At 36.2% G+C, this 21,484-nt stretch overlaps 2 protein-coding genes and 1 long non-coding RNA gene across 3 annotated transcripts; all 3 read right to left on the reverse strand.

Annotated features, from left to right (window-relative positions):
- Nucleotides 1-3,717: 3,717 nt before the first annotated feature.
- Nucleotides 3,718-11,364, reverse strand: LOC130139190 (protein ACCELERATED CELL DEATH 6-like). The gene is made up of 3 exons (XM_056315622.1): nucleotides 10,647-11,364; nucleotides 5,784-6,304; nucleotides 3,718-4,518 (listed from the first exon to the last, which is right to left on the reverse strand). Exons 1-3 carry the CDS (start codon nucleotides 11,362-11,364, stop codon nucleotides 3,718-3,720), a joined length of 2,040 nt encoding a protein of 679 aa, XP_056171597.1.
- A 2,457-nt stretch (nucleotides 11,365-13,821) lies between these two features.
- LOC130139030 (uncharacterized) lies at nucleotides 13,822-14,735 on the reverse strand. The gene is made up of 2 exons (XR_008817273.1): nucleotides 14,424-14,735; nucleotides 13,822-14,157 (listed from the first exon to the last, which is right to left on the reverse strand). It is a non-coding gene; the product is annotated as an uncharacterized LOC130139030 (long non-coding RNA).
- Nucleotides 14,736-15,927: 1,192 nt separating this feature from the next.
- On the reverse strand, nucleotides 15,928-20,396 carry LOC115693075 (uncharacterized). The gene is made up of 2 exons (XM_056315623.1): nucleotides 19,751-20,396; nucleotides 15,928-16,466 (listed from the first exon to the last, which is right to left on the reverse strand). Exons 1-2 carry the CDS (start codon nucleotides 20,394-20,396, stop codon nucleotides 15,928-15,930), a joined length of 1,185 nt encoding a protein of 394 aa, XP_056171598.1.
- Nucleotides 20,397-21,484: the final 1,088 nt, after the last annotated feature.

Raw genomic sequence — 21,484 nt, forward strand, 5'->3', positions numbered from 1 at the left:
AATCCATAGTTATGTGGTTTCGGTCCACGATTCCTGTTTCGTGAAATACCGATAACTTTTTACATGTAATCGAGTTAATTTACAACGTAGCCAAAATGTCACGTAAGAATATTGCTAGAGTTTAAATCATGTGCAATGGTGGTAACTTTGATTCAAATAAATATGTGAAGACTAAAATTGCAACGTAGTTCTAGGCACAGCTGTTGCACATGATCAAACCGAATCACACGATGTAATTATGTAATCGGGATAGATAGTCCAAAAGTCATCCAAAAACATTGTCCAATTTGGCAATGCAAATGCATGTTAGCGACGGTAGTAATATTATGTAGAAGTTTACGGATAGAGTTTGTCTATAAGTGAAATCCTTTTGCTCTGTAACTCGGGCATATTAATTCTAGTAGGCTCAAATAATATTTGGGGTCAAAAAATGTAAAACAATCGAGTCAAATTGGCATAATTTAAAAATTGTATGGTCATTTGGGGCACCCCCACAAAACATATGCGGGCGCCACCTCTGCTTTTTTCGCAATAGAAGCAAAGAAACCTAATATAGTCAAAGGATCATATTTTTCTACGACCTTAGTTGGATGGAACTCTCTTCAATCATATCTTTGATTGATGGGTCACACAACCATGAACATCATTAAGATTTAATTTTAGTTAAAATTTGCATGTTGATGATATTTATAACTTGTGGCCTATGGATCAGAATCTTTGTTGGAGAAAAATATTACCAATGGACAATATTGGCCGGTGAAATGTGCCTACATAGGTACTCACATTTCCAATAGCATATAGGGCTTTGGCAATGAGATCTATATTAATCAAATTCCATGGTATTTCTATACAAATAGCCGATTGTATTATGTTTCATCTTCCGTATGAAACCCTAAATTGTGTGCTCTCATTTATTTTTTTCATGAGTAAATCATTCACTGAAGCACCGAGGGGAAAATCCCATGGGCTTTTTGCGGGCTCTTTTAGCCCTTGGGCCCGCCGCTCGCTATAAGCCGATGACCGCGCAGATTTGTGCTTTGATACAGTCAACTTCAAGATAAACATACTAAATGTATTTACGATCGTATGTATATATATAACTATCTCATGTTGCATCTACATGCGCACAACCTAATCTTCATCTCTGGTGGGTGCTAAGGGCTTTTCTCTTAATATTCCGCGTCAATAAATTGAAAGATTATAAAGTCAACTTTCTTTCAGTTTTTTATTTTATTTTATTCTAACTCTCAACTCACTTTCAGACTTTTACCATGTCTCATACAGGACGTGAGAGTCGAAATCCACATTTCAAACTACACATCCCCACCCCTAACCCTCCATGAGAAGGTGGGGATTCGAATTCCCTACCTCCTCTTTCCCAAGTAGGAAGGGTGGGTACTGTTGTTTAACTTTCTTTCAGTTAGCTCATCGAGTATGAGAATACTGTCGCAATGACCACAATGCTACTATTTTGCATCTAAATTACATTTCTACCCGTAACTAAGAATAGGTGGAACGGGGCCGCAGAGTTGCTGTCTCCAAGCATGCGATGATGTCTCGTAGCCCCTCATTTGTCTGACCCACACTAGAACAAGGACAAAACCCCAAAGCTAATCCCTCCTCCTCTCTCTTTCTCACTCTTCAACCCTCTCCCCAGAATCCAGCTCGTTCATCTCCATCGCCCAAGGTGCTGAGCCTCTATCTTAGCTGCCACCATCGAGATCCGTCGCCTTGCGAACGCGGTCGTGCCCAGCGATGAGTTCCCTCCCTCCACCTTTGTCCCCACAACCCCCGTCTCTCTATATCCATCCATCTCTCTTTGTAAAACCCTTTGTTGTCTTTGTTTGAGCATGACATCGCCGTCAAGCTCGTTGCATGTGGCGGAACTCGATGCGGGGTTGAGCTCTACCTCGACCTGCAATGTCGCTGGTCTAGATTTGGAGGTGTGCCTTTAGATTAATAGGCTTGCATGCGTGAAAAGACACAGCATACTGCAGGGAAGACGGCGGACAGTGGCACGTCTCGGATGGCATGTCTTGGATGCACAGCAGTGGTCGGCCTGGACACGGCGTTAGCAACTCTTCCGATGCCTATGACCGGAGCAGGCGCGTGTGGTCAGCTTAGAGGTGGCTGTGGATGTGGAGGAGGAAGAGAGGAAAAAAAAAAAGAGGGCTTGGTGCTCTGCTAGGGTGGGTGGTATGGTGGATCAAGTGCAGTGAGGACTGGAATTAAATGACATGTGTCGCGATCTAAAAATAGAGAAAACAGACGGATCCACTATAGGGATAACTGATTTGCATCCGTGGAACGGAGCCCAGACACGTTCCTCGTTCTTAAACAATGACGAGTAGGCAATGCCATTGTAGGTCAATGATATTGCTATCTTAAGGACGAAGGAAGGAATGTAAATCGGACATTTATTGCACGTGACATATACCGATATTTCACTACGATTATTGTCGATTAAATCAGACGAAAGTTCCATTCTCCACGTCGATACCAGCCAACATTAAAATTAAAGCAGAGGTTAGAGGAGGAAAATTACATATCTTGTTGCTTTTCCACAATTTCCCGCTTCCCTGAGTTAGGTATTGCAATTCCTTTTTATCTCGACCTCTAATTAGATTTCTGTGTTCACTGGTCACTAGATTATACCTAAACAGGGATCAAACACCCAACTCATTTGGATGCATAGAAATTGAGTGCCAATTGCCCATGATAATTCTATGGAACACACAACATGGCCACTCTAATCACAAAATAGTAACTTAAGTGAAAAGCATGTTTATGCCGTTCGATTTAGTGTTTCGATAGATTGCAAGCAGAATCCTCACATCGATCTAAGCCTGATTAAGAAGTCGATTCATTGTTTGTATACATGCACAAAAGGCTTGGTTTTCAAACACTCGTCAAGTTCATTCAAGTTCCGCCATGCAGAAGTTCCTTATGGTTTGTTTTGGAAGGAGAGAAGTGGGTAAATGAAAGGGGTGTAAGCAGTGGGCTAAAAACATTGAATTTCTGTGAGGATTGATGAGAAAAATTTTTTTAAAAAAAGATGTGGTTTTCTTTGCCAAAAGCTCGACTTAGAGAAATAGTGGATGACAATCATTTTACATACGGGACATGTGAGTGAGTGCCTAGAATGCTGTGACTCGAGAGTGTCACAAATTGGATAGGTAAATTGTCCATGGCCGCTCTAGACTCGCGATTTCATAAAACCACGAGCTTCTACATGCTCAATTGGTTTGATTCCAGAATGGGCAAACAGATGAAATGAGCCACTCATCCATTTAGTTGACATAGCATATCACAGAACGCATGTATCACTGTGAAATTTCATGGAATGTCTAACAACTTAAACTATTAGACGAAGGAGTAATTTAACTCAAGTACTTTAATACTCCTTTTCAAGCGTTGAGTGAACTTTGCTCTAAAACTAAAATAGGAGAATATATAACCGAGGAGGCAGATAGGGCTTCGAAAGGTTTGAACTTAGAATTAGAATTTACTGCTATGATATCATGTGAAATTTGGTGGGACTACATCCAAGTATTAAAAGTTTAAGCTATTTGAAGAAGACAATATTTTATTTAAATACTTTGACAATCAGCATTAAAATAACGCAACACGAAAGCAACTATAGAATGAACGAAAACACCAAGGCAAATTAATGTTTATTTATTCAAATCATAGATAATATTGAATGATCAACTGAAATTAGTGACTAGGAGGATGTGGTGTGTCCCCACATTTTGCTGTCACCGAGTCGTCAGTCATTCGATCACCGACACCATTTGAAGGCCGACTAGCTGAGGTCCCGCTCGTTGTTCCATCATCTTCCAAGTCATCTAAGAGGTACGTCTCAACTCCCCACAAATAAATGTAAGCGAGAACGAGCCAGAATACCGGACGACGAATAGGATGACAATACCTCTTAAGTAAGGGAGGGTACTCTATCAATGTAGCACCTGAGATAATTAAGAGGAAAACGAGTCCCAAATAAAATATGGAGTAGGCAAGCCAAGGGAGTTTGCCAACGGTCAAGGTGACACCAGTTAAGAAAGCGACGGACATTGCCGGAAGTGCAATTGTTAGCGGTAGCACTGAGTGCCGGTTTGCAGCTATTGCAGCTTGGACGTCCTTTTGCTGTGCATAGATGAGGTTGATGACCGCGGTCATTGAGCAGAACATCGCGATGGTGTTGCAAATTGTGAAGGCCTGGAACAGTCTCTTGTCCAGCATTGTAGCCATGCCCCGGTCATCTTCAGATGCCATGTCCGAGCCGTTAAATCCTCCAGGTACTGCAAAACCAGCTGCGAAAGTCACAGTGGCCACAAGTGTTGCCAGCAGCAGACGGGTATTAATCAAATCCTTCACCTGGTCCTTGTTTTGCTTGCTTTTGTTCAAGGAGTATATTGAAAACTCTTCATCTCGAGCTTCCGGCCTTAGTACGAATAAGTCTCTCCTTTCATTTGGACTTTTCCCAATTGTGGAGTTTGCTACCATTAATGTCAATTGCTGAGATCCAGAGCATATAAGAAGGAGAAAAAGAACAAATTGTTACCATATCGATAACGGGAAAGAACACCGGTGTACTCATTTAAAGGGAAACTTTTACTTCTAAAGATGCAGTGTAAGCTCTTTTTAAAGAATTAACGCTAGAGTACAAGTACATTTGAGATGAAAAAGAGGCATGAATGAAATGTATATTGTTTGTGTAGTAAATTATTGGTAACACAATATTGTTTGTTGTAATCAGAAAAATTAAAAAGAAATAATAACTTTGAGAAAGCGATAACAACTTGAATAATGACCAATTCAATGAGTAAATATATTGAATATCTACTCTTAACAAGTAATGAGGACACAATTACAAAACAAATTTTGAACTAGGAAAATTGCTATAAAATTGTAACATAATTAAACATGAGGTGAGATACGGATGACTGAATCTCCTTAAGGTGATTAGTTATTGTCAATGGTTCTATACAAATTTACAAACTATGCCTCCTAAGATACAACAACCCGAATCCATTTGTATTAGCACTATGCAAGCAAAACCCATTCAAACACTTCTCGAAACTAGCACACTTAGAGAAAATTGAAGTGAAGTAATGCGTTGTTTTTCTTCTTCTTTTTTTTTGAAATGAAGAACAGTTCAAATCAATTTATAGAGTTTGAGAAATCATGTACTAAAGAGATACATGAATTCAAGAGAGATATAAATTGAAGAAATACACGAATTAAAGAGATTTATGAACTGAAAAGATTCATGAACTTAAGAGATACATGAACTGAAGAAACATATCTCGTTTTGTTCACTTTCGATGATCTATTAATCCATAATAACAACAGTTTGTCGTTGTCATAGGTTGACTTCATCATAATGTTATGAGATTATGCCATTGTAGAGTGGTCAAAATTTGCCACATTGACCCCTGGCTTTTTGAAAAAAAAGAAAGAGAATGCAGCACTGACAATTAATCACGAATTAGAACAATTTATCTATGCATTTGTCGGAGATATTTAACTTATTTCTGCCCGCGGACATATTCATGGCCACAAGCTTTAACTACCTCCTGTTAAGAATAAATTAGAGATTTGCAGGACATTAATCCTGGAGGAGTCCCGGCTATTCTAGAAAATTGATCAATGCTTCAACAATGCTATCGACTGGAAGACATAATGATTTGAATACAAGATTTACGCTTAACTAAGGTATTAATCTAAGAAATTTCCAGTAAGTTGATAAAAAAAGGATGGTGACTGTTCATGTTACATACCTTCCGTAACGTAGGCTCCTTTTTGAAGCGATATAGAGCAATGTTATGAGCAGCCAAGCATTTGCGGTTCTGAAGGAAGGGGTTAATTCTTTGATCCAGCACAAGAGGAATCAAAGCGGCGGGTTGTGAATGCATGGCGGCCAAGTGCAAAGGTGTATTTCCGGCATGATCTCTTTCATTTATCAGCTTCCCTAGTTCTAAATGACTGAGTATATATCTCACTGCTGAAGTTCTCCCATATTTTACTGCGACATGAAGAACGGTTTGTCCTTGCCCATTTAGCAAATTTGATACCGGATGTAGCTTATGGATTAGATCAACATAACCCATCTTGGCCGCAATATGAATGGGAAGATCCCCACTCATGTCCGTTTCTCGGGCCAAATATTCAGTTTGCGGTCCCAAGAATTCGAATACTTTGGTCTGATTCATGTAAGCTGCTAAGTGGAATACATTACCACCTTTGGAGTCGGTCATTGCAAATAGCTGCATGTTTTGGCCGAGTATCTTCTTTAGTAAAGCTGGGATCAGGAGCTCTAAATTAGGGACCACATCCGCATAAGTAAAATATGTGACCAGAATCCAAGATTGAAAAAAAGTACAGCTTATAAATTACACCGAAAGGAAAAAGCTCAACCAAAAGAAGAAGTTTTGGCCCCATATGTAAAAATTTAGAGGTGCTAGTAAAGAAGATCGAATAATATGTGAGAGGAAAGCGTTAGGGATTGTGCTACTCAACAAAGAACAAATAATAGAATAGGAAAGCCTCGATCTCGTTCAATTTAGGGCTTTTTTCGTTTTAATTTTCATTGCATTATTCTTACTTAATCTACGTAAATAGTAACGACGTGACATAGGCCATATCATTTAGTAAGGCTTTTTTTAACAAAACTTTAATACATATAGCATCACTCTTTCATTTATACTCGTACGTACACAGACAGGTCAGACTATTTGTATTATGGGAAAGTGGCTTCTCTCACTTTCATATTTCTAAAATTATTCCCATGCATTAAACCCATTAATACCCGCTAGCTAGTATATTTGAAAGCTATCTCTCTCCACACACGCACAATAGATAATGGACAAGGTATATATTGTGAATCTATAGTGATTTTGGGAGATATGTTTTTACTCAAATGACTTAAAAAACAGAACAAGTCTAATTTTACCACTAGTGACATATAGGACTATAATTTGCAGATAGATGATTGATTAGTTTTCTTATAAAGAGTGTTTTTCTTGCACTCCACGCATTTTGCTTCAAACTAGGATTTATGCTTGATTCATTCAATATCACGAGTCCTGTTCAACAAAAATAAAAATAAAAAAACATCACTTTTAATGACGTTAGTTCTAAGGAGTTTACTATTGCAAATTAGCAATTATTGAAAATTCAAATTTTTGTATATAATAATTACACATATTATTTTCTTGTGTCATATAACAACAATAATTAGGAATTTCCTAGTTGTTATCGAGTCCATATATTTTACATTGATATGTAAAATGTCGAATTTATTTTGTTCAAAAGAGGAAGATTTATATAAAATAAAATACAATTTAACAAATCATTTATAATAAAATACATATTTCAATTTTACAAAAGCGAAAAAAATTCACGTTCTTACATGTATGCTACTAGTTTAGAATTCAAGCCATCAACTTTCATATGTTCATTTTGGTTCATGACTCGCATTTGCTTCAAACATGGCATGTTTCTTGCTGTTGGCCGACTTAGTCCCAAAATGATTTCTTAGGCTAAATGATTCCCTAACTAGCCGAACCATATCCTTGAAATCAGGACACGTGCAAAAATATTAATTCAAATCACACGCAAATTAGTGTTAGGAAACTATGGTTACACAAAATTTAGGTCACAAATATTGCATGCAATTTCTCATCTCAATATATTCATAAGGCGAAATGAATAATCTAAAAGTTACAAAAATATATTTCATATTGGGATTATGAGCAGGTTTTAAATGAAAGCTATAGACTATAATCACATAAAATGAAAGTTTAAGGACTAAAAAACTTAATTTCTAATCATTCTTGTTTGTGTTTAAGCATTTAAATAGTTAAGTGAATTTATTATTAATGCGTATTTTATTTCGACTTGGATTTTTTGAGTTCTATTGGGATCCAATTGTTCTTTAAGAAATTTAGTGGTATCAGAACTCAAAAAAAAAAAATGGTGTCAACTATTACGTTTATTCAAAAAATTTCTGAATATAAATAAAAAGATTTTGAAGTTGAGTGGGACACGATTGACCCAACTTAAAATACGTGGCACCCTCAGTACATTGATGTACAATCGTCACATATATAACATTAAGTTGGAGACCCGCGCCTTTTACGGATATAAAATTTTGCACATTTAGTTTTTATCGAGGTAATATAATATGGTAAAATAATATAAAACGCATAAAAGCTTTGTATGCCCAATGATTTCATATTAATCAACCAGACAGCAAACACTCATGAGTAGCATGGTCATCACTTTATTATATCTATCAAATTATATCTTGCTTATTTGAATGTTCCTATTGTATAGACATTTAAATTATGACTAATATTTTTTATAATATGACGCAAATAGATGCTCTATTATTTTTAAAGGATCTCTTCCTTCTTTCTTCCCAAAATGCTATCGAAAATTTATATTTTTAGCAGATTGGTGTGGACAAATGCGTAGATCGATGAATTTTTCTTAAACAAGAATATAATATTATGTCAAATTTCAACATCTGCTTAGTTCATGAATCCCATACCTTACAATTCCCTTTGTACTTTCTCACTCTTGATCTTTTATGTTTTGTATGATATGTGACAATTTCATTCTCAAAATCAAATATACATATTATTTCCTCATTTGCATACATACGGTTATGTGACGGTACACACAAATTCCATAGAAATAATCTGCAGAAATTCCATAAATTACCATTTAAGTTTCATTTACTTTGAATTATTGGAATTTTATGAGGGGATTTAGTATGTATGAGGACCTTCTGTTAGGATGCATGTGCGAGTGAATTGTGTTAAAAAAATCCTGCATCTAAGAATTGTTATGGTAATTAATATATCCTAGTTGGCCATAAATCATTGGTTTAAACTTTTGAATGAATATGAGTTCAATTGGATATGTTGACGGGCTCAAACTTAGACTCTCTCTTGGTGATCTCCCTAGAGGAAGGTATCGGGTTTCTTCTATACGCTCCCAACAAATGATATCAAAGCTGATAGTAGATCAAGCGATGGGTGTTGTGGTATAGTAACGCAGGCACGATGGCAGACTTTATGGTTCGATATGGAGAAAGAGCATTGATAGATAATCAACTTGAGATAAGTTGATGCGAAAGGATATCTACATTAAGGGGGAGCAGACCTAACATTGAGCTCCAACGTGTGGGGGAGATTGTTAAGATGCACGTGTGGATAAGTTGTGTTAAAGAAATCCTACATCGGAGAATTAATATGGTGTAGAGCAGTTAATATTATCCTAGTTGGCCCATAACTTATTGGTTTGAGCTTTTGAGCAAATGTATATCCAAAGAGATATGTTGATATACTCGGACTTGGACTCCCTTTTGGTGATCTCCCCGAGTGAAGGTACCGGGCTTTTTCTGCATGCTCCCAACACTTCTACATTTTTTTTTGGGATTTCTAATACATGTCCAACACGATAATGCGATTCGATCATGTAAAAAAACATGCGTAGATATAAAGAGACCAAAAAATTAGTTTCAACTTGCATTACTTGGTGGATGTTATCGACTATAGCTAAAGAAACACTAAATAGTATACCAATTCGAATAATCTAAAAATGTATAATTATTTTTTGTGGTGAAATCATGTATGTGTGCATATGTTCACTTATGGATTAATTGATAACTCGAAAAATATGTATGACCCCACACAATATGCACAACTCTCATTCAATAAATAAGGAAAATTGACATTAGTGGTCCCTCAACTTTTCTTCAATATTCAACATGGTCCATGAATTTCATTTTATTCAATCCAATTCTTAAATTTTCAAAAATTCACTCAATGTAATCCTTCCATTAAGTGTATTGCCACGTTACGTGCATTTTTTTAACGTGAATTGCTACATCAACATTTACCAAGCCAAGATAATGATGTTCCTGTGACATCATTTTTCCAAGTCAGTAAATATTTTTTATTTCCTTTCTTTTAGCTCAAATGCTAAAAATCCAATAGAGTTTGGGATGTGTTTGAGGTTTTATAATTGTGATATCAGGTATCTGAACCTAATGTCTATTACTTACTAAATGCTCTCATTTCTTGATTTTTCTTAGGTTATTTCATTAGTAAGTATGCATATTCTAACTCTACTAGGTGTGAGATGATTTTGTATTACAAGTAAATCCGAAATAAAAATATGATAAATCATTTACCAAACTAAAAATACAATTTTGTGACCTTCAAGAAGATTAATTGTAATCTAACATCATCATCAACCATCATCATTTATCTTTCTCCTTTTGTCATTGATAGATTCTAGATTTTTATGATTGTCGAACTTAGATATTTGCACTTTATAGTTTTTCTTATCGAAGTTCATCAACACATGAGTTTTCAGTAAAATGCTTGTGTTTGTAAATTTCAGGTGATCTACTATGTTCTAATGTGAGATAATTTGTTTACTAAAAGGATTATATGACTGGTTGCAAGTACGCGATGGGTATCTAGATACTACAATAAGCAGGGTATGGAATTTTATGTAAAAAAAACCCATAAGGGGTTTGGGCAAATGCAAAAGTTGTTACACAGATTTGAGACGAGTTTGGTCTACACATAGATTGATATATCTCATAAGCAGATTTAGGTACTCACCATCTTTACCGCGCAGAACGGCACCATGAACTGGTGGCAAGCCTTGTATCCTCGATGGTTCGATCGAGGCCAAAAATAAAGCCTCATGTATCTGGGAGTCGTTGGTGTCGAGGGCCAGGTAGAGGGGAGATTTCTGCTCCATGTTCTCCCAGTACACGGGCTCAAGATCTTCCCTCAACAAGTGGCACACCACGTCGGCATGACAATGAAGCACGGCCTCGTGTAAAGCAGTGTTTCCATGTTTGTTCTTCATCCTCAGGATCATTTTGTTGTCCTTGATGCTGGGGAGATCTCTTTCCCGGCGAATCAACATCAAGGCGGCTCCGGATCCCCCAGCCTTAGCGGCCATGTGGAGGGGCGTATCTCCCCAATCATTTGGGGCGGCTATGAGGTCGTAACCAACACAATCAATCAGGAGCCTTAGAATGTCGTCCTTGCCTGTCCCGGCTGCAATGTGGAGCAGTGAACCCTTCGATAGCCCCTGGAAATTGAAAATGGCAGACGGATCAGTTTGAACGGCATGCCTTTCGATCATGGAAATGAACTTTTCGACATCGGCGGCTTTGATGACATCCACCAGTCCCCTGGCATCTGCATACAAATCTTTTGGCTCTTGTCGCGCTGCAATTCTCGCAACTACCAATGCACTTTTTATTCTCGCCTGTTGACTCCTCCGGATATCTTCCTCGTCCATATTCATAGGTATCTGTACGTCCATCGAGCCTAGGCAATGCAAATAATGCAGTTATTGCAACGGAGCAACGATAGGGTAAAGAGACATTATTGTTGGCGTATGAAGCCAAATTTTATTATTAAGAGCTTTTTTTTTCTTTTCTCTTAATTTGCTTTTAGGTTAAAAGCTATACCTCATATATCAGCTATAGATAGATAGTAGTCATCAAGAGGCTAAGAAGAAAATAGAGAGAAAAGAAAAAGAGAAGAAAAAATGAGCTTTTCTTCATGAGTGTTCTCAATCTCTCTGTGCCATAATCTTGAGAGAAGATTACCATAGTATTCCTGCTTTCTTCGAAATTTAGTGGATTCGTAGAGTACCTCTGCACGGAGACGTAGCTCAAAGTTGGGTGAGCTTCGATAATAAATTTTAACAAATTTTCTGATGTGTTCTTTCGATTGTGTTATTTTGTTATTATATTTTGCCTGGGTGGATTGTTTGTTTGTGTTACTTTTCTAGAATTAGTGTGCGATTCCTAACTGTTATATCATTTAAATATTGGATTTAATTATTTAAACATCTATAATAGTTAGTAAGAAAACTACAAAATATTATATGACATTATGACAGAAAGCATTTAAAATCATTGCGCAAGATCATGGAAGCATGAATAAATAAAAATGGTTCGCTGCAAGATTTCAAGTACAAGAAATTAATAAGACGCTATGAATTTGCATGGTGGTTCGGCCATATGTACTTACTTTACAAAGAGAGATCAATGGTATGTTCCACTTTAAACAAGCAAAAGACTATAAGTACTTAATTGCTCAATCACATAAGTATTTCCCGTACTCGAATGACACCCAAAACCCCAAAAAATAAATCAAAAAGTGAATTAGAGTGAGGAAATTTACTTTAAATCAAGAGTAATCGATGGGATCTTCCACTTCAAATAAGCAAATGACTTTAACGATTGGGTTCTTTTTTGTTGTGATTTTTTATTTAAATTTACATTTAGATGAAGTGCATCCTTCTAACACCCACTTTTATCTCCTAAAAGCCAAAATTGAAGCCCCATAGGTAAACTTAAGTAAATAAAATTTCTGGTCCTTGAACGAATGCTGCATTTGCTAATCAGTCGGCACCCATTTTCCCCTTACCACCCATTCTCGCCTCAACAACTCTGCAATCTTGCGGACTAGTACATCAAGGTGATTTAGATAACAAATGGGAAAATTGTCCAAAAAGTTATAAATCTATTGCACTTTTGTCAATTCAATCCTAAACTTTTAGATTATGCTAATTATATTTTTTCATTTTTTCACGTTTCGTCAATTGAGTCCATCAAGACAATTTTGGCCAGAAATCAATAACGTAGACGCCGGACGTCCTACGTGACACGATCAGCCCAGTAGTAAATAATTTTTAATATTTTTTTGAATTATTTATTTCATTATTTCTTTTTTTCTTTTCTTTCTCTTTGTTTTTTTTCCCTTCTTCCTCTTGTCGACTTTTTGGCCGGAGAATGCATATATGGCCGCCCCTGGGCGATGTCGTACGCAGTGCAAACTAAAATAGTAGGTCAAGCAGTTGGGTACGGAGGCGAAAATGAGTGAAAAGAAAGGACACTTTAAGCTAACCAGAGAAAGAATGGTAGTCCTCATGCATTAGGAAACAAAACTTGTATAATTGATGTCCTAGTAAAATCTTTGAATAAAGTGAACCAATCAAGAAAGAATATAATGAAAAGTTTGTGATCCAGCATCAAAATTGAAGCAATTAATATTAACAAAGGAAATATTAGACAATTAGCAAAGGAAAAAGGAAAGTAAATATTAATCATTTTGAAAAATACATTACCTTCCAAAACGAAAACTTGCTTCTCCAACGATCTAAAGACGATATTGATAGCAGTCAACTCGTTTATCCCACAAAAGATGAACCCGAGCGGCCATTTTATACTACATCGAAGGCTAAACTTCTTGTTGAATAAATTCTCATGCATACTCCCTTTTCTCGCTATAAGTCCCTTTGACTGATCCTATTCTTTGCTTTAACCTGATCCTACTCTTTGCTTTAACCTGTCACCAAGGATCGAGGTTGCCTCCCATACCAGCAAAGAGGCTTAGAGATCCATATAGTCTTTTGTAGCTACTTCGGCAATTATGAATTTAAGAACGTGGCAACTCTTTTGTTGCTTCATCGTGATTGGACCGTTCAATTTCGATCGCCATTGGTAACAAATTACTTCGGTATAACACAATTTGGCGGTAACTTATACCAGCTCTTGAATAGTTGCTAGGACCATCCATCATACGAATTATATCACATATTAAAGATTAGTAAATATGGACAAATCATTCTGTAATTTAATTTGTGTATTGCTAGGAAGCTAGTTGGCTTCCTCGAAAGCTTGATGGTGCTTATCGAAAGACCAGTTTTTGTCGCTCTTTGGGCCCCAATCGCAAGAAAGTATGTTATATATCGAATACAAAACCAACGTGACTAACTAACCAAGCAAATTGCTTGCATAATATGCATTTTCTATTCAACTTTTGCATTTTAATTTCGAAACACTCCCTCTTTATTAGCTGGTTACACAATGTGTTATTTCCATGCGGCACAAACTACAGCCTCCCAATGACATCAAGAATGATAATAAGGAGATATCTCCTTTCCATGCGGTCGGGGTGTGGCTAGCCCCGCAGCATCATCCGATTGGCGAGCAGTCACTACGCAAACAAGCTCATGCGGCATCTTGCATGAATATGGTGGTGGCTGGTGGCCTTTTTCACCACCCAACCTAATTGCATGACCCGATTGAACCCCTTCTTTCTTCTGTTCCATAAGAAGTAAAACAAAGAAATTGAGCCAAAAAAAAATTAAAATTAAAATAAGCATTGGGAAATCACAAATGGGACAAACTTTTAATATTGATATACTAGTAACATCATTGAATGGAGTAAACCAATCAAGAAAGAATTTAATGAAAAGTTTGTGGTCCAGCATCAAGATTGAAGACATTAAGAATTAACAAAGGAAATATTAGACAACTAGCAAACGAAAAAGGAAAGGAAATATTAATCATTATGAAAATACCTTACCTTCCAATACGAAAGCTTGCTTCTCCAACGATCTATAGGCGATATCGAAAGCTTTCAACTCGTTTATCCCACGAAAGATGAACCGAAGAGGCCATTTTATATTACATTAAAGTTCTAAACTTGTTGAATGAATCCTCGTACATAGTTCCTTTCTTGCTCTGAGTCCCTCTAGCTGATACTGTTCTTTGCCAACCACAGAAGCAAAGAGGCATTGAGATTCGATTAGTCCTTTTGTAGCTAGCTTTGGTAATTATGCATAGGATCGCCCTTCATGCCAATTATTATCACATACTACAGTTTAGTAATTATGGACAAAATTCTGCAATTTAATTTGCGCATGCTAGAATGCCACATGGCTTCGTCAAAAGATCAAGAGTGTGTACTGAAAGACTAGTTTGTTTGGATCTTGGGGCCCCAATCCCAAAAAATTATGTTACGTATCTATCACACAATCAAAATAGTTAACCGACAAATCACATGACTTGCATATATGCATTTCCATCACAATTTTGCATTAAAATTTCGAAAGTTTACCTTTTTATTGGCTAGTCTCTTGTCAGGTGGCACAATCTGTCTCCTCTTCAATCACATCAAAAATAAAAAAGAAAAATAACATAAACGTTCCTTGAACTTTGACTCAATAAGCAATGTCATCCCTAAATTCTTAATTCGTTCAATGTGATCCCTAAACTTTAACCAAACGTGTAATATGATTCTTGAACTTTTAATGTTCAATTTGAATGCTGAACTTTTGGATACATGTTTGGTTTAGTTCCTAGGTTATATGAAAATGTTTAATGTTATCATTTCATTAATTCAAGTTAACGAAATTTTCTGATTTGTCTTTCAATCCGGTACGTTTGAATGATGGACAAAAAAAAACGTTACACAAGGATTATTCACATAAGATGTTTAAACCAAATTAGAATATAATTATCCTTTTAATGTGTTTAATTTTTTCAATTAGAAAAAATGATTATTCACGAAGTAATCATTTAAAGAGAAACTTTTACTTCTAAAGATGCAGCTATTTTTAAAGTAGTAACGCAAGAGTACAAGTTCTTTTTAGATGAAAGAAGAGGCGTGAATTAAATGTATATGGTTTGTCGTTGTCATAGGTTGACATTTATAATGTTATGAGATTATGCCATATGTAGAGTGGTCAAAATTTGCCACATTGACCCCTGGTTGTTTGAAAAAAATAAAAAATAAGAATGCAACGCAACCCCCGGCTTCTATACATGACCGTTCTTATAGAAGCCAGGGTTTGTGTTGCATTTGTGGGAGATATTTTACTTGTTTCTACCTGCGGACATCCACAACCTTTAACTTCCTCCTACCAAGACTAAATTAATCCTAGAGGAGTCTCGGCTATTCCAGTAAATTGATCGATGCTTCAACAATGCTATCGACCGGGAGACATAAAGATTTGAATATGAGATCTGCGCTTAATAAAAGTATTAGTCTATGGAAATTTCTAGTAAATTGATAAATAAAACAGTGACTATTCATGTTTACCTACATTCCGTAACGTAGGATCCCTTCTGAAGCGATCTCGAGCAATGTCAAAAGGAGTCAGACATTTGTGGTTGATATGGCCGGGAATAATTCTTTCATCCATCACAAGAGGAATCAAAGCGGCGGGTTGTGAATACATCGCTGCCAAGTGTGAAGGTGTATTTCCAGCATGATCTGCATCATTTGACGCCATCCCCAAATCGTTATGATTGAGCATATATCTCACTGCTGAAGTTCTCCCATATTTTGCTGCGACATGAAGAACGGTTTGCCCTTGCCCATTTAGCAAACATGATACCCGAAGTAGCTTCTCGATTAGTTCAACATAACCCATCTTGCTCGCAATATGAATGGGAAGATCCCTGTTCCTATCCCGTTGTTGGACCAAATATACAGTTTCTAATCCTAAGTATTTGAATACTTGGGCCGCATTCATGTAAGCTGCTAAATGGAATATATTACCGCCTCTGGAGTCAGTCATCTCAAATAGCTTCATATTCTTTTCGAGTATCAGGTCGACTAAATCTGGGATCAGGAGCTCCAAATTAGGGATAAGGATATCTTCGACGTAACCTTAAAACCTACTAGGATTGACAGTCGGAGATGTTGGATAAACATTGCAATGCTTAAACTAGTAGTGATAATTATCATTGAATAGGAAAGCCTTGATCTTGCTCAATTTATGGCTTTTCTCCGTTTTTATTTTCATCGCATTAGAATAGGTTGATCTACACAGTACTGATGACATGACATATGCCACATCATTTAGTAAGGTATCTGAGTAAAACTTTAATACATGTAGCATTACTCCCTCATTTATATACATACATACATGACTTGTGAGAATTTTTTATTTATAAGGCTCCGTTCACTTCGCTAAAAATTTGATGTTTCTTAAACAAAATTTCAAGTGGCCATTCTCTAGGAAAATGACAATATTTTCCGGTGTTCGATTGAAACCTACAAATAAATTAGAAAATGTTTTCCGTCGTATGGTTTAATTATTTCCTTTTTCTTTTCTTTATTTTCCAGTGCCCGGCTAAGGGCGACCAGCTGAGGAAGAAGAAAAAATAAAAATAAAAAAGGGAAAAAAATAAATATAATAAATATAAATATAAATATAATTAAAACTCGATTTCTTAAAAAAATAAAAAATAAATAAAAGAAAAAATAAGAATAAAAGATAAAGGTGTTTGGCGAAAGAAAGTGGTTGAACTAGAGCTGAAAGAAAGAGGATGGAAAAGTAGAAAATAATTTCCCCACTTTTGAATGTGTTTTTTCCATTGACGGAAAATGTTTTCCTTGACTAATTTATTTTCTGTGAACCGAACGCCGGAAAATCCAGAAAATGTTTAAAGTTATTTTCCGTGAAAAGAACGGAGCCTAAAATTATCCTTGTATTACACCTACAACTACCCACTTACCGCTATCTTTATACATAGCCATAGTAAACACGTCTTTATTGGAGAATTAGGATACATTTATTCAAATGCTAAAAGTCCTATATAGTTTGGGACGTATTTGGCGATTTATAATTGGGAAATCTGATATCCGAACCTAATATGTATTGATTACGACATGCTCTTGCTTCCTTGATATTTCTTAGGCTATTTAATTAGTAAGTATGCATATTCGAACTCTAGGATTTCGACCAAAAAAAAAACTCTAGGATTTGAGATGGTTTTAAGATTAACCTGATAGTTATATTTAAAACCCAAATATGATAAATCATTTACCAAATTAAATTTACTCTATTACAAAACTAAAGATATAATTTTGTAAAGGGTGGGGCTATTTCCATCCTCATTTTGGATGGAGAGCATGGGTCTAAGGTAAAACCGGGAACCAGACCAAACCAGCCATAAGAATCGGTCCGGTTCCAGGTTCCCGTAGTTACCGGTTCTTAAAAAGGCGGAATTTGTATTGTGCAATTTGGTTCCTGGTTCTTGGGTAAGAATCGAACCGAGAACAGATGAATCGAATCAGGAACCAATGAACCGGAGATTATATATTGTAAGTGATGTATACATCTTTTCATATTGTAATTCGTTTGTATATTTAATGGGTAAATGTTTTATTTAATCTCTTCTTCTTTTTTAGATATGGACTGTCTTACTGGGGAGATTATCATTGGTCAATAGAGTTTACGAATTGAAGTTGAATGAATATATGTGATGAAATTTTCTAAAAATTATATTTAGTTTAATTAATAGTTATTTTAATTTAAAATTATTAGCAAGTGATTAACTTTGTTTGCCATTTCTTTTGATTTCAAGTGGTTATAATTTGGAGCAATTTTTCATGGATGATTGAGGACTGAAGTTCTATAATTTAGGTTTTATGTTACGTGTTTTGAACTTTCTATTGTACATTTTTTTTATGTGTCCATTTTTTATGGATCGTTTCTATTGACAAATGAAAATTTTTGTGGTTGCGTCACTTTTATTTTGGTTAACTAAAAATGAAACAAAAAAGGAAGAAAAAAATGCAACAAAAAAGAAAAAGAAATTGGCTGGTTCCCGAGTAGACCTTGGAATCGATTAACAGGATAGGTTTAAGGTTCTATGGTATACAATGTAGGTTTCAAATTAAAAAAACTGAGGGACCGATTCCGACAGATTAGGGTCCAAGTTCTAGATTCTACCTAAACTGATCATGAAACCACTTATTCCTATAAACCAGACCTTTGTATTTGAAGTGGCTAAAATATCTTCATGCTCAATACTCAAATAAGTAATAATTTAATATTAATGACAATAACCACGTTTCTCTCTCCTCGCCCCTCTCTGTTATAGTTGTCACTTTCCTTTAAGGTTTATTTTCCTTTTCTACTATTCTCTTCGTCCTGTCTTTTTCCTTTTCTTATCAAATAACAACAGAATTTTTTTTTTGTCTTCATCCAAATATTCGGTCAAAATATCGTCTTTATTTGTGTTTTTATGTGAACTAGTTATGAAATATTGCCTTCGGCACGTTATAACTAATACCACACATAATTCTACATACTTGATTTTTTAATAAGAGATCAGACTCAATAATTTTTTTAGGAAAGTAACAGCGTAACACTCAGGCTTTGCCCCTTTTAATTAAATTGATGTTGGTGTGAAAGTTTGTTTCATTTAAATAATATTTAGGAACAAAATGGGGAACCAGATTTGAAAGCGCAAATTTGTGTATAATGCAATATGTATAGAGATCATAATTTTATAAAAGTATAATGCATTTATAGTAATATTCGTTTTTATAAAGGTCATAGCCGCACAGCCCCATTTTTCTTTGCAACCGGATAAACAAGTCATCAGGTTTCCGTGGAATAATCTTGTGGTTAAAATCGGTACGTCATATTTTCGAATTAACGGCAGCGTCCTCTTCTCGTTTTCCTTCAATTTTTTTCCCTCGACATGACTTGCCTTTTATATAAAAGAAACATAAGAAGAAAAAATTGATTTTTGAAACCTGATGAGTAAGTCATCCGGTGCTCTACAAAGTGCATTGTGGCTGTAGTAGTGGCTACATTACTGACAACGATAGTAACGGACCGTCATCCGCTCATTCTCCTTAGTGAAATGGTTGGGGTTTGTAAACTTAAGCCGATCTATTATGTTCTAATTTTAGATAATTTGTTCACTAAAAGAGTTATATGGCTGGTTGCGAGCACCCAAAGGGTATTAACTACTTTAATAAAACGGGTTTGGGATTTTATGTGAAAACCCATAACGGTTTGGGTAAGGGCAGAAAATTGCTGCACGGATTCGGAACGAGGTCAGTCTGCACATAGATATTTCCAATAAATAGATTTAGGTACTTACCATGGCGTTCTTGCAAGATGGCACCGTGAATGGGCGGCAAGCCTTGTATCCTTGATGGTTCGAGCGCAAGCGAAAAAAAAACCTCTTGTATCTCAGGGTCTTTGGAATCGACGGCCAAGTACAGGGGAGATGTCTGATACTCATTCATCCAGTACACGGGCTCCAAATCTTCGTTCAACAGATCGCGGAACCCCTTGACGTGACCATTAAGCACGGCCTCGTGCAAGGCGGTGTTTCCATGTTTGTTCTTCATCCTCAGGATCTGGTTCTTGCCCTCAATATTGGGGAGGTCTCTTGTCCGGCGAATCAACATCTCAGCAGCCGTAGATCTCTTAGCCCCAATCGCCATGTGGAGGGGGGTATCTCCCCAATCATTTTGTGCGGCAATGAGGTGGTCAGGGACATAATCAAGCAGGAGCCTCAGGATGTCGTCCTTGCCGTTGAATGCTGCAAAGTGGAGCAGTGAATTGCCCTCCGCGTTCAGGCAATTGAAAATGGCAGACGGATTGATTTTAATTGCAAGGCTCTCGATCGCAGAAATGAACTCTTCGATCGCAGACGTCTTTGAACAGCTGCATTCACTTCTGCTGGATCTTGTTTCTCCGAGTTTCACGCAGCCGCCAATGCATAATTGATTCTCTCCCATCGACTCCTCCAGATATCTTCTTCATTCGAAGAATCGATTTCATCCTCTAACATTTCCTCCTTGAAAGCTCCTCCTTCATCCTTCTTGACCTCCTCCTCGATCGAGTTGTTCGTGCCAACGTCGTCCTCTACTATAGATATCTCTACCTCCATCAAGCCTAGGTGGTGCAAGTAATATAGTTAGTGCAAGGGATTAGGGGGTTGTGTAAGTAGACGTTATATCATTGAAATATTAAATAATAGATTCATCTAATTATTTAAAACTTTTACAATAGTTAATAGCGGTCCTACAAAACTGCATATGCCATCAAAGCAAATAGTTCAAAGTAAAAATTATTGCGTAAGATCGCGGAAGCGTGAATAAATACAAACGGTTTGCTGTGAGAATATAAATACAAGAGATTAATAAGATGCCGGAGGTTCGGCCGAGTGTATCTAATCTCAAAATTTAGGCCAAATTTAAACTCACGTATGAAAATGAGCATTATTAGAGCATATACATATTAAAACATCTCAATTTTTAAAATAGTTTACAGTGATCGTATAAAATTTTGCGGATTGATTAGAGTTAAATTCTGTATATGAACAACTATAATATATTTATATGCATACTATGATCCACAAGGTCCGTCATATCATCTTTTGATGATCCAATTAACTCCGCGTTCACATGATTGGAATTTAAAAAAAAAGTCATGATAATTATTATCATGACATTTCGACACCCAAACAGTCATAATTACATCATTTACTAGACAACATCTTGCTCAGCAAGGAGGCCATCTAGACTCAAATCGTTAAAAGACAATTGAGTAATAACCGTTATCCGAAAGAAAAGTTGGGGGTAAAAAGAAATTACGAGTTGGCCGATTTACCAGTAACTTATTAGTAATTTAGTACCATTTTTATGAAATTACTAATTTTTTTTAAATATGCTAATCATCTCTTTTATAGATTTTTAAAATTTTTGCTGCGACCATGTAAGGTTTTCTCGTTTGGGTGGATTGCCAATTCAAATTATGCTCACAACAAAATTCAGATGACCAGATTTTTTAGGGCAATCTAGAAGCTGTGGTAAGGCAGAAATTG

Source organism: Syzygium oleosum, unplaced genomic scaffold, assembly GCF_021117445.2.
Source record: "Syzygium oleosum isolate NSW1041296 unplaced genomic scaffold, Sole_v2.1 Sole_v2.10, whole genome shotgun sequence".
In the NCBI taxonomy this organism is placed as follows: Eukaryota; Viridiplantae; Streptophyta; class Magnoliopsida; order Myrtales; family Myrtaceae; genus Syzygium; species Syzygium oleosum.

What these genes read in the sequence shown, in the direction of transcription:
- LOC130139190 (XM_056315622.1), bottom strand. Translation starts at nt 11,364, where the DNA reads ATGGACGTACAGATACCTATGAATATGGACGAGGAAGATATCCGGAGG. An exon ending in CGTTCTGCGCGGTAAAGATG is followed by an intron (nt 6,305 to 10,646) that starts GTGAGTACCTAA and finishes TCCTGATCCCAG; the next exon opens with CTTTACTAAAGAAGATACTC. An exon ending in AGGAGCCTACGTTACGGAAG is followed by an intron (nt 4,519 to 5,783) that starts GTATGTAACATG and finishes TCTGGATCTCAG; the next exon opens with CAATTGACATTAATGGTAGC.
- LOC115693075 (XM_056315623.1), bottom strand. Translation starts at nt 20,396, where the DNA reads ATGGGAGAGAATCAATTATGCATTGGCGGCTGCGTGAAACTCGGAGAA. An exon ending in CATCTTGCAAGAACGCCATG is followed by an intron (nt 16,467 to 19,750) that starts GTAAGTACCTAA and finishes TCCTGATCCCAG; the next exon opens with ATTTAGTCGACCTGATACTC.